This window comes from Ciconia boyciana, chromosome 5 (genome assembly GCF_034638445.1).
Source record: "Ciconia boyciana chromosome 5, ASM3463844v1, whole genome shotgun sequence".
In the NCBI taxonomy this organism is placed as follows: Eukaryota; Metazoa; Chordata; class Aves; order Ciconiiformes; family Ciconiidae; genus Ciconia; species Ciconia boyciana.
In genome coordinates this window covers 43,536,482-43,555,113 of record NC_132938.1, presented here as the reverse complement: position 1 = coordinate 43,555,113, position 18,632 = coordinate 43,536,482, and the positions used below count along the sequence as shown (strand labels likewise).

The 18,632-nt window shown below is 37.0% G+C and overlaps 1 protein-coding gene across 2 annotated transcripts in view; it reads right to left on the bottom strand.

Annotated features, from left to right (window-relative positions):
- Positions 1 to 9,770: 9,770 nt before the first annotated feature.
- SH3RF1 (SH3 domain containing ring finger 1) overlaps positions 9,771 to 18,632 on the bottom strand; it is a 96,223-nt gene continuing 87,361 nt past the window's right edge. The window contains exons 11-12 of one of the 2 annotated variants that reach the window (XM_072862734.1): positions 17,690 to 18,024; positions 9,771 to 12,500 (exon numbers count right to left, since the gene is read on the bottom strand). In XM_072862734.1, the coding sequence (XP_072718835.1) occupies positions 12,332 to 12,500; positions 17,690 to 18,024 (504 nt within the window). In that variant the 3' untranslated portion in view covers positions 9,771 to 12,331. The remainder of the gene's footprint in view (positions 12,501 to 17,689; positions 18,025 to 18,632) is intronic. The other variant, XM_072862733.1, reaches the window with a different exon arrangement.

The window sequence follows — 18,632 nt, the reverse complement described above, 5'->3', positions numbered from 1 at the left end:
ATAGACTATTTAGGTTTCTCAGGGGAAGGATGTCCCTATGAACTGAGATTCAGAGGGCATGCTCCAAGTTTCTTTTAAGACTTGCCAAGTCACTTAGTTTTTTCCCTCCAAATGTCAGTTCTCCCATCTTTAATTGAGGCTAATGGTTGTCAGCGTCCGCTGTTGACACAGCCCTAACGAAAGATCTCCTACTCTATAGTTACTGTCTTTTTCTATGGAAGCACTTTTAGGCCTTAATGTAGAAAGAGGACTGCACCTGAAAAAAATGAATTACCAGATACCAGGCCATTACCAGGCCTTAAACCCCATTTGGGAAGGCATCATCTTTTATTAGGGGAGTCGCTCAATTCATTTTTCATGGGAAATTTAAAAATAAATAATTAGGGGAAGTTGGGGGAGTTTCCAAAAAATTCCAAGTGTTTAATTTAAAAAACCAGGTTTGACTAACTCTGTTTTTCCTGTAATTTTTCAAATAAGATCTGTCCTATTTACTAAAAACTGCTAGACTTTCATTTGCTAGAATAAGCAAGTGCTTTAACCAGAGTTTTTTTGTGGTAATGTGCATTTAGATTCAAAAGCTGTTAAATACATGTAAATAAACAATCTGATAAATACATGTTAAGCAATTCTACTTATGACACATTGGTCCATTGCCTGATGACAATGATGCAAGAGAAAAGAACAAGCTGCAGTCCTGCAGAAAATAGCCCAGGGAATAAAAGGAAGGAGAACAAGAGATAACCCAATGGGTTAAGAATGAAAAAAACAGTAAGGCCTCATCCAGTAGACAGCAGGACACCATCTCCTGAATAACGTGTGGACTAACGGTGGGTATATTTTCTCCATTGTAAGAACCTGGTAGTGTTGTGCCAACTGACCTTATCCAGCCTCTGCATTTTCTCAACTCAATGCACAGCTATTTTTAGCCGCAGAACTCTGCAAAATGTTTTATAACCCATTTTGGCTGTCATGCTGCATCCAGTTGCAACATCCTTCATAGCTTTAACTAATCTAGGTTTGCTGTTTTGTTAAGCAGTTAAGGAGAAAGGATACATTGGGAAATAAATAAGGCACTGAACTCCACTATTTGGCTGTAAAAGGAAGCCTTTTGCTCTAACACTTCTGTACCTGCCGCACTCAGAAATTATGATGGCAAAGACAAGTCCGTCAATGAAGGGTGGAGGCTGTAAACAAATACACTTGCTGCCATGCTCTTGTGTTTTGCCATCTGGAACTTTATAACACAGCAGGAGGTTTCAAAACAAGATTCTTGTAAGTTAATAAATCTGTTATGCTGACAAGAGGGTCATTCTGTTTTTGATAAGACAGACTGCTCCCTGAGGGATGAGAAAACCCATGTATGTGGAATTAGCGTGCACTGTCTGTGCTGGCAAATTTATGTGAATGTGAAACAAGCCATTGCTGGGTAGCAGTTCCTAACGAGCCTCCCTCGGCATGTGCAGGGTAGCCATGCACAGATTCATTTGATGATAAAACAGATAAGCTATAAAGAGCAGGATGCAGCAGGTATTCCACTCATGCTAACTCAAAAGCAACACACATTTGAAGATCTTTACACCAGCTGAGAAATCACAGCTGTCAATAATACTAACTATTTATGTGTATTTTATCAGCTTAGCAAGTAAATTAGTAGTTCATTTCTTCTGTCAAAAGTATAAAACATACAGGACAGTATGCTACCTAATGGTATCAGCATTCCAAGTATTTCCAAACTTGGGCTGCACGCATGTAAATGAAAAATGTAAAACAAAGCTCAGTTCTACCACCTGACTAAAGCGCTCTCACAGTAGCATTACTGTTTGCATCTCTCATGCCTCTATAATTGTTTCATAAGGAAGAATTTTCTGGGTTTATTTGTAACGTATATATGCATTATGCAAAGCACACACTAAATTGATAGAAGAATTTTCAGGTAAAACAAAGATATCATCAGCCTGGATCACAGCTCCATCTATAGCTCTGTTTTCTATACTAAAATCAGCTCTGTTTTCTATAATAAGATCCATTTATTCTGCTACAGCATGTTTCAGTTCTTTCAGAACACCCACATTAACACATAAATGGCAACTCCAGCCATACAAATACTAAAGGCATAGTATTCATCCATTATCTTCCTTTGGAGGACAAGGCATTGCAATGCTACAGGTCCTAATTTCTTTTTACAGCATCATTTGAAAGGCATGTCTTTTTTGCAGACACTAACAAACACAGGTTACGCATTTGCCTTAATTTTCATACCTTTACCACATCCTGTCACCATAAATCTTTTAGTTAATAGTGTGCAGCCATTCAATTTCTAGGCACAGTAATTTTGTCAATTATTGTAGTCCTTCCTGCAGCTGATATCTAGCAGTGGTACCAGTACCAATCCCAGAATTAGTGCTCCCCGTCACTGATACACTTCCAGTTCTAGTTTGCCTGTAAGGTGAGGAATCAGAGTTACCTCACCCTTTCCTTTCCCCAAAGATAATGCTTTGCTTTTTAAAATGAGCAAAGAAAGGAAGAAAGAAAAGCATATGCACTAGTGTCACACTCTCCAACCCTTCAAACATATTACCCTGAACCAAAGAGCTTCCCACATCTGTTTTAGAGAAAGACGCCCCTCTCCCACCTCCTACTTTTGAACTTTCATTGTTCAAAGTGTCAGCACAGATAACATTCAACTTACTTTTCCTTCACAGCTTGGGCAAGTAGTTCTCCCAGGTACCACAGATGTTGCCTTCCTGCCACCCAAACCAGACCTACGCACATATACTACAGATGCCTGATACAATGTCTAGCTTACACCTAGCATTTTATTTCCTTTCCCAAAGAGAAAGCATTTGCTCTCTTAATTTCTAACTCTGCATCTACAAATTTCTCATCCTAGACTTCAGCAGTTTTCCAGCAGTAGTGAGAGGAGATTCCACATGGCTAACATTGGACATGCATAAGTAGATCAAATTTTTTGTCAGCATTGCCAGAATTTCTTGGAACAAGTCTTGATCCATGTGCTGGGCTTCCCGATTACAGCAACTAAAGGCCTTTGCTCTGTACTTGCTTTCAGCGGAGACATGCACTGCTCTCAGTGTCTGTGTCAGCAGACTGTTTTAAAATACTCAGTTGGTGAAGTCTCTGGGATTATTTGCTTAAGCATGGTCCAAGGCATAATTTAAGTCCCTGATTCAGCAAAACTCACAAGCACCTGAAACTCCCACTGAGGTCAGTATAGCTGTAGTGCATGCACCAAATCACAGCCATGGTGACTAATGCACAGTGTGGGAGGAAGGGAGAGAAAGTATTCTAGGCCAATTCAGTGAACCATGACCATTAAATCTCAAACTAGAAAATAGAAAACGTTACCCGAGCTCTCCGAAGTGCTGTACTTTCCCCTGATGTCTAAGTGTTACAGCACCCAAAAAATCAATTTCAGGTTTGAAATGTCAATTTAATTTATTTTTGCTGTATTAGAAAAGTATAAATAACTTCTATTTGTAAGAACATCACATTTTTTTTCCTAGAACCACGCCACTTTATTTCCAGGATGGTCCAGAGGGAAAAAAACTATGATTCAGCAAAACACCTCATCACACATTTAACTTTTAAGATCATGTTTAAATCCATTCCTGTTCTGTAAAGTGCTTAACAACATTTTTTAGTTCACTTTTTTTGTTTAGTAAGAGTCCAATGCACTTAATCCTTTATGAAATGAAGGCCTAGGAGGTTAAGTGGTGCATGTGAGAAGGACACAGAAGGATTTGGTTGGGCATAAGATCAGGCTACATTATAATTAGCCACTCAACATGCTAGTTCTAGCTATAAAAAAGTAATTTAAAGTTACAAGCAAGACATTACATTCATGCCTTAGGGACCTCTTTTATATTTGGAATCACTATTTCAGCATCTAATATCTCTTCCAAAAGCATTCTATTGTGGTACTAAATATAGCAGAAAGATAACATAAGCCAGCTAGAAGCTATTGTAGATTTGTCAATAGTACTTTTAGTTATAAGAAAATGGGCTTTCTATTTGTGTTTTTTTCCAATGCCAGACACACTGACAGCTTTAAGAAAAAACATCAGCTAGAAGTTGACCAAAATCTAGTATTTGCCCTTGAAAAAAATAGTATTTTGTTAAAAAATGCTGCTTTTGACAGGTTTGTAAAAGAGAAATCATGCAGACAGATACATGCAGACAGATCTTCAGGCACACACAATCAACTAGAAAGAGTTCCAGCCTCTGCTAGCATTATCTGATGATGAAGTCCAAAAAGCTCAAAAGTACAGGTTTGCTAATTCTTCTCCAAACTAGTTCTTGTAATTCACAGAAGATATTTCTTGTACTGGTGGGTTTAGTCATTACTCAATAAAAACAGGGCTGTAGGCTAATTAAATCACAGCTGCGCCAGTATGCTCTATTACTGTGAGCTATGAGTGTGATACTTCACAGTCAAAAACAAACCTGTTACACAGATCGGCAAAAGTACTAAGAGAGCAGATGGAAAAATTCCCACATCACCTCATTCATCAGTAACACGCTTATGCAGAGTCCACACAACAAAGGTTTGCCAACATAAATATATTACAGTGCAAAGACAGACGCATCCTACTGACTGATCTTTTTCCACCAGCATGACCTCTGAAGAGATGCAACTGCTCTGGGAGCAGAGAGCTTTCACAGCTTGGTTTAGCCGTCTGAGGCTGTTGTGCTGCTCCAACAGCAGTTCCTGCCATCAGCCCAGACTGTGCCTGCATTTGGGGGCACTGGCAACGTAGGTATCACCGCAGAGGCCACACAGACATGTAACTACCTAAGTTCTGTTGTGGTCCTCATCTCCCAGACATCCAAACACTTGGTCACATCCAGTAACAAACCTCACCAGTAACAAACCTACTGTGGGGGAGGAGCATTAGCATCATTTACTAAGGGATAGCTTAGTGTCAAAAAAAGAAATAGCTGTGGTTGGACCAGACAATGTTTCACTGATCTCTTTAATTACAGGGCTGTTTCTCCTCCCACCCGTTCCCCACTGGCACATTCACTGCTGACATGTCAATCTTTAGTAAGAGAACTGCAGCAGCTTTCCCAGATTCAGAAACTGATGTTCAGGCCTGGCTGATCCTGTGCTGTGGAGAACAGTTGAGAAATGTTACCCACAGAATTTTATATTTTTCTTGGATCATCTAAGTGTTCACTAACACTGCCAAATCGGAGAAACCAAATTACAAGAGCACTGTTGTGTTTTGCAGTTATGGCCAAATTTTATCTGAATTTGACACCAGGTTAACGTGGATTTCCTTATCAAGGAATATTCTAAGTAAGAAAAAGAACAAATGAGAAATATTGTCTGCCATTTTCTTGAGCGCAGCTGTAGCAGACCTCCAAATAGCAATATGGTTGTGGCATGCACAACTGGACCACTAAAAGTTGGTCCTGAACCAGTCTCTGGTTCTTCAGACAGAATTCAAAGGTCATCTTATTCTTGCTCTCTTTCTCCTATTTACTGGAGACATTCTCAACAGAAACACTCCAGCTTTCTGAGAATTATGTCTAGCAGTCTGTGGCAGAAATCACCAATTCAGTATTAAGGAATATGAATTAGGTGCAAGTAGTCAAGAATACTGAATGCCTAGGCAGGATGAGTACCCATTTTATTAAGAGTTTTAAAACATTTATCTCTTTGCGTGTGTTCTTACCCTCCATGAAAAGGTTGTTCTTTACAAAGCCCAGTATTACTTCATTTTAAAAAGTTATTAAATTTCATCCTTGTAAAAAAACTGTATTGTCTATCAGGGATCTTAAATTATTGAATGCAAAGAATTTCAGTGATATGCAGGGGAAAATAGTTACTCGTGTACTATAAAGTTAGAAGTTGGACAGAGGCATAGAGTAAACCTTTGATAAGGAGCAAAAAAAACCCCCTGATTTTCGTGATCTGTGTATATTCTAAAGACACACTGAGATTGCCTATCAAAGAGGAGTGGAGAAAAATTCTTTGAACTGTAAACTTTTTAGAGCTAGCATTCTTCAGCTTATTGAGAAGTTCAACCAGCTGAAATAAGAAATTTGACCTAGGCCACATCCCTTGTTGTGGAGAACAAAGTCAACGACCACTTTAAAGTCATTCTGCTGCTGACTCATCTTCTCTCCCAAGCATCCACAGATATACCATGAGAAAATACGGCAGCAACTAACCACAAAAGATTTTGGGGCTAGCAGCTGTTAGCAAACCAAACTCTACTCTGCAATTGTGGACCTGAAAATTTATAGGTTTGATTGAAAGGCGAACAAGTCTCCCATGCTTTACAGTGCTGCTAAACAGCATCATCTTTGATCTAGTGCCTTAGCCATACCAGTGGGACAAACATTTTTTGAGAAAAGGATAACACAGCTCAAATAGCTCTGTATTTTCCAAGTATGAAAATCATCCAGCTCAATTTCTTTCCTCTAGGGCAGATGAGATATTTTCTTTCACTGTTTAACAGTAGGGGGCATATTCAGTGTATGCCAGCAAAGTTTAATGAAATCAATGAAGTAGCACTGATTTGCAGTAATTGAGAGTCCAACCATGTGTTCTAATGCCAAAGAATCTCGATATTTTAAAGGCTTATATTGCCTTCCTTTCTGGGAAGGGGAGTGTGTGGGGAGGGAAATCAAAGTCCATTTGCTTTGTGGAATGGAGTTCTGTCTAAGACAGCAGGGACAAGAAAACACCTGTACAGATATTTAAAAATCCTGACATTTTTCTTTCTGCCTTTGTAATTAAAGTGTATTTTTTCTTGCTGTGCTAGACAAATTTCCACTCTCTACACTCCTGTACAGGCTGTTCCCACCACTCTGAAATTAGAATGTAGCTAGTGTTTGGACACATTTTGTGAATTGGTTTTGATTTAAATGACTACTAGATGCAAACTTCAGAAGGCCTTTGGGTTCTGCATGCCACGTAAACAGAACCATAATATAGGCACTAGAGTTGGCTGCAGAGTACACCCAAGTGCTATTCATTTACATGTGCTAAGAGGAATTTTTACAAGCTAGTTACCAACTGTGAATAATTGAAATCTGGGGCTAACATTACTGTGTTTAAATTGTCTTTACTCCACTGAGTAGGAACGACAGAGAAGTTAAGAACTGATTTTGCCACTTCTCTTCTCAGCAAAATAAGACAGCTGACAGGAAAGACTACAGTGGAAGGAATGGATAAATAGTAATTTCTGACATCTACTGATATTATATTCAGTGTAACTACTATGATTTGATAGGCATGCATGAAATGCTCATTATGGTACATTTTGAATGGCTTTTGCACATTGCAGATTGGATACAGAAAATTCATTTTTGTTTTGTTCTTTTTATCAGGCTGATTCTGCTCAAAGTGCTCTTCAGCTGTTAAAATGGATCAGCAAAGTCTCTCACCCACAGAAATCAGTCTCTAGGAGACTTCTCTAGAGGAAGGGTTTAGATGTTCCAGCTGTTGACTGTATTTGGAGGCAGGTCTAATCCATCAGAATCTATTTCCAAATTCACGAAAACCAGTCAGCCTTTACTTTCAAAACAAGTTTTACATCACATACCTCACAAGAACAGGCATCGTCAGTTTGGCAAATGAGGAAACTGAGGCTCAAGAAGGTGAGACCTCAAGTTTTGAAGAGCAGCTGCTAACTTCAAAGCTCTCAACAAGTTTGTCTCCTAGAAAGTAAGAGCAATTTGGATAACACTGTGGAAGGAGAATGCATTGCATCCATACCATTTCCCAAGAGAGCCCTCTAATACTAGCGTTACTGCACAGACTACGTAGAAAGTGGATACTACCCCTGTTTATTAATGCAAACCTGCGACTCCTGTTGTGTTTTTTATTTAACTCAGTACTCAGTGTGATATATATATATATGTGCATATATATATATATATTCTCAAAGCACACCTATCATATCAAGCCTTTCAGGTAATTCAGGAATATAGATGCCCAGTTTTGTATTTCAGATGTGTTTTGCCATGACAACAACGATGCAGCTCAGGCCTACCGCAACAGCAGTTGTTCTAGACACAAGCAGCAAACAAATACAAGCTTAAGAGACTTGGTAAAGACCGAGGGCTGCGTTTTCAGCCCTAGATATTCAAGTTCCTCTTAGGTCCTTTCACAGAGCTGGACTACGGTAAGGGAGATAAGACCACAAATAAATTAAGGTAAGATTCAGGTCCCATATACAGCTCTTCCAAATCCTTTTCTCTTTCCCATTCTTTCCCCATATTTAATGTCCATGTCCCCTCCATCCACCATCACCATTCTCAGCTCTTTTGTTTCTATATACAAATATTTCAAGCATGCCAACTTATGAATGATTAAGTCATTCAAAAGAATTATGACATTGGTTTTGCTCAAGTCAAGCTTCAATCTGCTGTGAGATTTACCATTAACCATTTATCAAAGTGCAGGGAAAGAGCACCTGAGAGTGATTTGAGAAGTATACATATTGCAGATTCATGATAAGAATCCAAAGGTGATGGGTGCATTCGCATGTCCTACAGAAACCAGTGGCATCATTATTTATTGTGCAAATACATGGAAGATTATACTGTAGGAGTTTTAGTAATGCCAGACACAAATCTTTTTAACTAGACAAGTGCATTCTTGTGTTTCATTAAAGTCCATATACACCTTTAAACACATTTGCTTAAAGCTACTGGAAAGAGCAAGCCAGTTAAAACATTTTGCCAGCCCTGTGAAAAAAGCCAGAATGCTCAGAAGCCACGTTTTTAAGCCTATGCAAAACTATCAGAATTGTCATTACTGCCATAAGGCAGAGGTAATGAAGTGAGGATGAACAGGATTTCAGGCACCTTTGGCAAGCCAAATGTTAAACACATATTAGAATTACTCAATAATATCAAAAAAACCCAACCCAAAGAAATAGTCTTACTTCTAACTGCACAGCCATGATGTTTGTGTGTACTTTTCTCCTATGGACGCACTGGTGTCAGATCACAATTCTGAAAAACAAATAAAGCTGGTTTTCTATACTTTCTATTCTGCATTTCTACAAATCATGTTGCCTTTCTTGCCCCCCCCCCCCCCCCCATTAAGGAAAGTTAGACAAGATGCTCCTTCTTTACAGAGAGGACTTAATGCTGCTGCACTCACTGCTAGCAGAATCTAGGTCCTGGTCAGTCTTAACTAAGGAATCTATTGCAGTAGCTGAAACATTTACAGAGTCTAAACATTTTTGCAAAAACTTGTAGGATTAACTTTCCCCCATTTTCCCAGCAGCCACATGTATATAGTAGACACGTAACTGCGTTCAAATCAAGATCATCTCCTAGTTAGGCAGTTGCTGTCCGACTGCTGTGCACAGCAAACTTCTTCAGGGCCAGTGAGTTTCTTGCCACCAAACACTTTTGCCCTCAGTGAAAGTTCGGGTAGATGCTTCACCCTCAGGGCTGGGGACTCTCTCTCAATATACACAGCAGATCCACTACACCAGACACCACTTCCTCTACGGAAAGCACTTTTATGCACCTGATACACTGTTGACAAGACCAAACCAGTCAGTCATGATCAGATTGAGATGGAAGTTACCTACCTCTTCTGAAGTTACTTGCAGAAATAAGGAGATGGAAAAGATCAGCCAGATCCTCAGTTCTTTCTACAGTTTTTGCATTCTATTCATCATTCCAAACTTCTAACATTATGGAATCTGAAGACTTTTTCTCTATGAGCAGAAATATCCTCCTATGAATTCTGAAATTAAGTTCTGGTAAGTTTATTGTCAAACTCTTTACAAGTAATTTACGTTTAATGTTTGCATACACATTTTGATTTAGCTGTTTGCTAAGAAAATATTTATTAGGATTGGAAGTTTAACATAGTAAATCAAACACTTAACATTCACTGGACTTCAAACATAGATATAAAATACCTTACAAATTTTTTTATGGAATTACACAAAGCAAATGCACAGGGTTTGTCTGTTTCTACACTGAATTAATCCCAAGCCAAAACCAAAAAATAACCCCTAAAAGATCACAAAAAAAAAGGCATGATAAACTGCATTTTTGTCATTGTTGCACTGCTATATAATAAGCCCTTTTTACAAACATTTACTTAACGTTAAAAAAATCAATTAAAAATGTATTCCATCTAATAGAACTATTGGATTAACAGCTGATTTTTAACTGACTTGACACCATGAAATTCTATTAATAGAGGTACCTTAGTCACTTAGTTTAAAATATGGAGAGTAGAGATAGAAAAAAATTAACCTTTAGTAGTCTTTAATATAAAATGCACTAAATTTTCCAAAATAAGAATATTATGACACGCTAGTGCCAATTTATGCTGACAAAAGCTGATATCAGCTTCTTTCTAACTAAAATTCATTTCACAAAACCTTTATATATTACATGAATATTCAAGTAAACTATTTAAAAATATTTAAAAACACAAAAACTGAATTATACAGTGTTTCAGAGAAATGGTTAATTTGGGAATGCTGTCATGTCCAACTATATATATTTATAGATATATTTTTTCTTATTTTTAAGACCATCATGATACTACCTGATATTGCAAAGAAATCCTTGTCATTAACATTTGATATTTTTCAATGTATAACTTAAAAAAAAAATTACAAGGATTTAACACATCACTGTGTACTTTTTCATCACTGTTTCTATGTACTGTGCGACACTGAATCACACTACTGGCTTCCCTTTGTAAAGTGCTGAGTAACAGCCAAATTACATCAGATTTAACTGGAGATGACGGTGCTCAGTGTCTTGCAAAAAATCACCATTAAACTGCTATAATCAAACAATAAAATAAAAAAAAACCACCCAAGTTCAGCTGAGTAGCGTGTGTGTTCACCAGTGTCAAATCTCTTAACAAAACCCTGAAAGACTAACAACACTTTTCTTGCAGGCTGCATTCTTTATATCCATCAGCTGCAAGGACATTAAAATATTTTATTAATGATTCAAACACTGGACACCTCCTCTGGTTGAAGGCGAGTTGCTCACTAGTTTTGGTCAAGTGGCTTTTGGGAAACTTTCAGAGCAAAATAACCCAGCAACAGGAAACTGGAATGAAAAATGCCAACCATGCACAGTTATATTACTGCAAGAATTGAGTAACACATGCAAGACAAAGAAAAGGTCAGAACATACCAAAGTAGCAATGGTTAAGAAGTTAGTAAAGTTTTCACAGTGTTTCATACAGCCTTTTACTTTAACACAAGTGCATCACTTACCACCACTATTGCTCAGACATTTTAAAACATCTCTTGGCCATGCAGATCAGTTTGAGAAGAAAACATAGCAAATTACACTTCGTAGGCATTTTTAGACATTAAGTACAACTTATAGTTTTATTTTTATATTCAGTCTTATCAAACAGATGTTTTCAAGATATAATGATTCTAAGTGTTGGGCTTTAACATTCCTTCCAATTTTGTCGGATCCTGAGCGCTAAATGCCCAAAGAACTGGCCAAATATACAAAGCTAAGCTTTGTTCAAATAGCCAAGTTATTACATTAACAGAAGGTATAGGGAATTTCTTATTGGCACTCCTAAATTTCTTCCTTCCTAACCTTGAGATGATCCTAACCTTGAGATGGTTGAATTTTATTCAGTTGTTCACATACATCTTTGCCTCCTGGAAACATTACTCTACTTGGGTGATTTATGAAGAAGTAGAACTAGACTCAAGAACATCACTGACTTTTTTTTTCTCTGTCCAAAGAACAAAATATACATTTTTTTCCCCACTTGGCAAATTCTATTTGACGCCACATCACCACCACTCAACATTAACTCATAAAACAGAGACTTACTCCACTGTCAGACACAGCAGGGGAAAAATGTCCAGAGGATAAATGGGAGGCTCTTTATCAGATATAATTGCTTGCTCATAAGGAGAGAATCCAGCTTCCCCTTAGTTATTCTTTCATAAATTAATAATTTGTTAAAATCATAGTCACAAGAACTTTAGCTATTACACAAAATTCAAGTTTAAAAAACCAAGAATAAATTAGTTACAGCCTTGTAAACAATTGTTCATTTATGTAACATACTTGGGGAAAAAAAGTTCCTCTATATAATAAATCAGACAGTACAAGGCACACATCACACTTAAGAATCCAAAGTGATAAAACCAGCAGATGCCTTCATCTTCTTTGTTCGCTGGTGTAATTGTGCTATAGACACTGTAAAAATATGTAGATTTTTGTTTACATTACAGTCATTTGAAAATATTTCATGACTGTGCTTTTTCTGGTAAAATATTTGTGCTATTTTACAGTACAGTATGATTTGAAGCTCTTGGAATGACTCTTCTCAAATGTTCTCTACAAAGCTGCCGGGGAAAAGGCCGGTTTTTCCATTTCGTTGCAGAGTGCCTTTGAACCAGCCATCCTCACGTTTTTTGTGTACAAAAACAATGTCACCTTCCTTAAGCTCAAGTTCTGCTTCACTCTGAGGAGGATAGGATACCACAACCCTGTACCTGTGTAATTAGAAAAAAACACCTTAGTTTAGGTTCTTTTTTTTTCTTTTAACCAATGCTTTTAAAAATATTCCTGTGCATGTTAAAACTTATCAAAACAGGAAACTGCCTAGAACTGTTTGCTGAGTATGTAACAACTTAAAAGTTAAGTATATCTTGAACAGAAAATAACAATAGCAACGTAATGAATTTAAGTCAAATGTATGCATCTCCTATCAAGTTTTTTTCACCAAGATCCCTGTAAAAATACATAAAATGGTTAAATAACAGGAGAAAGCTGTAAACATATTTTTGGATATAAATTTGCAGACTCGTCCAGCCAGCATGACTCAAAAATTCCAAAGCATTCACAGCAGTAACTGGGCATAATTTTATGACTGTATGTTTAATATGTTGTTATCCCAGGGAAGGCTCTTAAGGAAAGGCACAGAACAAAAAGAAGCAACTAACAAAACCTATTAACTTGCATTGTTGTTTTAAATTATTTTCATTTATCTTAGAAGCTTTTCAGGATAGAACGCATGCCATCTTATTTGGACACAGTTGCACAATTTGTGTACTACTGTATTCAGAATAAACATTTTTAAAAGTGTAAAACTCAACAATTTTGTTAAGCACTGGATTAAAAAAAAAAAGTATATTTTTTCAGTTTTTCACAGTAAAATCACTTCTCAAATATGAGCATATTAAAAAGAGGCTACACTCTTCTATCTCTATTTTTAAACATGTATAACACCACTCTATCTCTTCTACCATGGCTTGAGTTCACATCAACCTAGAATTTAAGTGTTACAGCTCTGTAGACAATTCTGTCAACTTCTTGATCAAGTTTTCTGATATATATTATAACTCAGTTTCCAGTTACACAACCAATAACGTCTGCATGTTGAAATCAAATAGAATCCATGGCTGACTGTAGAATTCAAAAGCTTCGAAGCTTAAGAGCCTTAAACACAGTGTTAGGAGATCTGTTGGACAAAATCTAATTTCCAGTTAATCAGAACACTTTGCACTCATGAAGATTACATATTACTTAATAGGTTAAGAAAATTATTATCTTAATAATCTTAAGATAATTTATTAACTTAATAGATTAAGATAATAAATTAACAAACTGATGAAAACACAAAATAACAGGATACTTCTAGTAAAGAATGGAATACCAACTATAGCTCAATACACACTTAAAATACAAGTTAATTCTGTAATACTGAAACAGAGAAAGATCCTATATTATAGTAGTACATTTTGCTTAAGAACCTATAAACCAAAAATGAAGTCTGTCCATATAGTTAAAAGTATTCAAAAAAGAGTAGCAACACTGTGTAAACAATTAAAGTCTCTTGGGAAACCTATGTATAGCATATTGTATTAGGACTTAATCAGTTATCAAATGTTATCTATTAGTGACTTATAAACTATGACTTTGTTTCAGTTATGACAATCCCCAGATTTCAGAGCACTGGAATTATTAGATTCATGCTTCATAGAAGTTATCAAGGCAATTACAAGATTTATCAGCTTCAGAATGCTCCTCATCCAACCTAGGCAGCATGGCAGATGCTGCACTAACTTCTACTGTGGACAACTTGGATTTTAATGCTGACTTAGGACATAAGAAGCAAACATTTTTAATAGACTCTAAGTTTAATTAAGACTGTAAACTACTTGAGATAAAACAATAGCCTCTACTCAGGCAGGACAAAATAGTAAAGGATAAAGAACTGCAATAAAGCTATGAAGAAATTCTTCTATTGTAATAAACAGGTTGCTTTCAGGCTGAAAATTAACCAGCACACTATATAACACACACATAGCACTAGTTTTGTCCAAAAGAAAGCCTGTTAAAAAATGGGTTTCAGGAAAGAATATCTGCCTTACTTACCTTGCATTGTCAAATGCTGCCCTGTAAACATTTGACTTGAAATACACTTGGTTTCAGTTTCTAATGCTGTCCATCAGTAACCTCTGTGCTCTCCTGAATTGATAGACTAGTCTGTTCTTTCCCTAGCTTCTGCTGCTGCCTCTGGAGTGCTAAAACCAACAGCTTTGCAAAAACCCATCTTCTCTTTGCCCTCCCTAGAGGATCACCAACTTGCACAGAAACACTGTTCTCCTGAGCTTTCCATACAGTTTTGAACTTCCTCAATCCTGCGGTAATTTGGTACTTCTCGTTAAGTTTTAGCTTCCCAACTACTTTGATATCCATCTTGCACAACACTCCTGGTGTTAAAATACTATTTTACTATATTTTTCAATGTTTAATGAGAAGAAACCCATGAGGTTTTACACCTTTAAACCACATCTCCTCCTTCTTCTGTTACAACAAGCCATCAAATTTTATGCCACATTTTACAAATTCTATTTGCCCAAATAGAGGTGATCAGATCTAGACTCGTCACACATTCACACAGCTGTCTATTCAGATCACCTTCAATCAGCTATAGAACAAAACCTATTTTTCCATTACCTATTTCATCATCTACAACATACTGCCAAAACTACCGATTTCATGCAGAGTAAAAAGCTTATGCTTCAGCTCAACAGTTCACTGCCAGGTCCCTGGAGAAAAATAATCACGTTTACTAAGCATGACCTATGTTTTGGAAAAACATGTTCATTCCCACATGTTTGAATCTTCCAAAACACTTCCTTGTTTATCTCCCTATTCAGTATTTGCAAAAGTTTTCAATGTCTGAAGGTCAAATTTGCAGACCTTTTGTGGTCACCTAATCTATCATATTTTACATGCACCTAAGCTGCACAGTATGCATCTTCTTCTATTTTCTTTGACTGTCTTACGGTATTTTTCATTAATTTTCAAAATATTATCCTAATTCTTTTTAATCAGCTAGTGATAAAATATTAATGATATAAAAATAAAAGTACTTTAGCTTCCCAAGCAGCCAATGTATTTGCCATCAGTTCTTTCCTGATACTCCTAATGTGTCTGGCTGTATCTCACAGTGCTCTTGCACTTTGTATTTGTGAATTATTTTTTTGTTTTTGAGGAGGGGGTGGTGATGGTCTGTCTTCACATTTCTCCATTCTACTTTTCATTTTTAATATTGGCATTTCTCACACTTTTCAGTAACATGAAAAAGATTGTATCTTTCGTGTGTGTCTCCCTTTCTTCATTGCTTCTGTTTCACTAGACACAAAATACTTCCCAGCTATTGGTAGTTGATTTTTGGACAACAATCTGTGGTTTTCCTGATCACCAGGTAGATAAAAATATTTTCTCATATGCAGAAAATTTTAGCTGAGGAAAACACAGAAAGTTGGAATTACTATTATTACACAAGTTAAATTCATACTTCTTATTCAACTTCTTGATTTAGTTTCTTTTTCTTTTTCCAAACAGATCATATCCTGTGATTGGAAATGGGATATCTAAGAGCAGAATAATCTTAGCAGGAGACTTCTGTGTTCTTCAGCTTTTTCTTGAGCTTATCCTCATGGATATTTTCCTCCTCGACCCCAAATTTTCACTGAAGATACTACTGCATCATCAGTATGTTTCTTACCCACCCCTTCTTACAGACTAATGAAGATTAATTGATAATTATAAATTACTTTGAAGATACTGAGTGCAATGTAAGTATTATTAAGCAACACATTTTAAGCAATTCAGCCTAAAGAAATGGAAACATGACGAGCACATCAGCAGGAAAAGCATTAAACCTGCCCTGAAAAGGACAAAGAGAACCCAGCTGAAATTCTATTTAAATACACTGACCAAAATATAACAATTCTGCATGAATACCATGGAGAATGATCTTGTGGTAGCACTTCTCTGGTAGCAATTACTTACATAACAATAAGGATACAGAGATATATTAAAAAGAATGTTTGCGTGTATGTTATTACTAGATCAATAAAAATATACATTTTCTGTAAGTCGTTCTGAGAAAAAAAATTCCATCAGAGAAGTGAAAAAATTACTTTTTGTGAAGATGCAAATAGCTTTACACAAATATCCACTGGTCATGCCAGAATGAATTTGACATTATTTTCACATTCAAAGCATAAAAACACATCACTGTGCCAAACAGACTTATGATAATGTGAAAATAAATTATGTTATTCTTAAAGAAAAGTCTTTCAGTTTTTATTTTCTATCTGTAAGTGTAAAACTACATCAGAAATTCAGTATGAAATAGAAATTTCCTGCAAGGAAATTGCATACAAACAGTGATAACCTTTTAAAAAATATTAAAGGTATGACAGAAGTCAAATAAAAGACAAAGCAGACACTTATACACTGTCTGGCTCTTAATACACAGATGTAGCTTAAGATCAATGGGCCTCTGGAAATATAACAGTATGCCCACACACCATGAGTTAATAGTATCAGAACAAGATCTACAATAGTCAGCATGAATTAGTTCAGTCCTAGAGCTGTTAACATTGCGACTCCGTTTTTTTTCTGTATGCCACACAATCCTGTAGCTACTGCAAAAGAAATCCTGTGACACTCTTCATATTGCTTGTCTACTACCAGGAATAATAAAGAGAGACAGTAGTTAGAGAACTGCCACTTCCTTCACAGTCTGTGCAATCTACTGAGGACTTGGAAATTTGAAAATAATAGGTGGACACAAAAGAAAAGTGACAGAACTTTAAAGCAACTGCCTGGCAATTTCAGAGTCCAGACAACTATGTGTTTTTCAGGCTCACTTGCAAGGACACGGAGGCTGCCCTAGAGCTTGCTATATGGAGTGCACAGTAACGGGGCATTCAGGTAGTAAAGGTATCTTTGCAAGAGCTCAGGAAATCACATATTAAGTCTACTCATAGATAAGGATCTCATTCACCATATATTTAGGTTGGCAGTTATGCACTGCTAATAATCTTAAAGGACTAACCTGATATTCATAAATGCAGTATTATAATGTATTCATGTTTTGCAAAATAGGAGGCCTGTTTTATCTACCTCAGTTCTCATACCAGACCTGTGATCACTGTATTTGAGTGTCTATTCATTCCAAAGCCTCAAAGTAACCCAAAAAGTAAACAAACATAAACATGAGTGTTGGTTGATAAGCACATAAAGCATTGTTAAAAAAGTAAGTTTCATTTTGCTATAAAATCTCAGCATTTTGAAGCAGTTCTACTATACATTGCAAGTGTCAGAGAGTGGATTTTTTTCTTGGTTTGCCTGAGCCTAGCTGTGTAGGATAATTTACCTTTCACAAACAAGAGGCCTGGATTCATTCAGGACTGGACCCAGGGATGAGCAAGGCTGCCGGGGCGGCGGTGCTACTGGAACAGAGGAATCCAGGGAACTTGTTTTCCGATGCAGCATCTCCTGTGCCAGCCCAGAGACCTCGCTGTCAGTGGGACAGGATCCAGCTTTGCTGTGACCGCCTGCTGATGGAAGCTCTGGGCCAACTGCACCTTGCAGGGCTAACTCCGCGGCTGCTTGCTCGGCCTCCAGTGTTGGTGATGCTGGAGGTGACAATCGGGGCTTGCGTTTTGTGGATGCTCCAGAAAGCAGTTTCAGCAAACCTTTTTTTTCTTTCTGTAAACCAAAAGCAGTGCCTCATTTTAGAACAAAAGTCTCCTGTGAAGAGCTGAATGCTTCCTTCTGATAGATGCCATCGTGATCAGAGAAGACGCGGTAAATTATGAGGAGATATTTGAGATTGTACAAATTACAGAAGATAATTATGAAAATTACAAAAGAGAAAGATAATTATTAAAATTCTAAAGAGAAAAACAGTAAGTCATTTAGACCATAAGCCGGCTAAGTCCTTTCACTTAGTTAAGTTAAGGCTTACCTTAAAAGCCAATGGCACTGGCCCAAAAGGTTGTCTAGAAAAAGGAGTGAGGAGTTAGATTCCCACAACGGGAATCTAAGAAGTAAAACATTTCATTAACATGGAAGTTTCTAGGAAGGCATAAAGAGTAATTTCAAACCAAGCAGGGAGAAAAGTCTGCCCTGGAGGCTGCTGTTTAGATAAGTCTTTTATTTATCCTCCCTCAGTAAGGGAAGACCTTCATGATTTAACAGAAATTTGCCACAAGGGGAATGTATTGTGTTTTGCTGCTCTGCTAGAGGGGAGAATTGTAAACATTCTTTTTGCTTGTCCATACAGGAATCCCTGAAGACTATTGCTTACTCTGAAG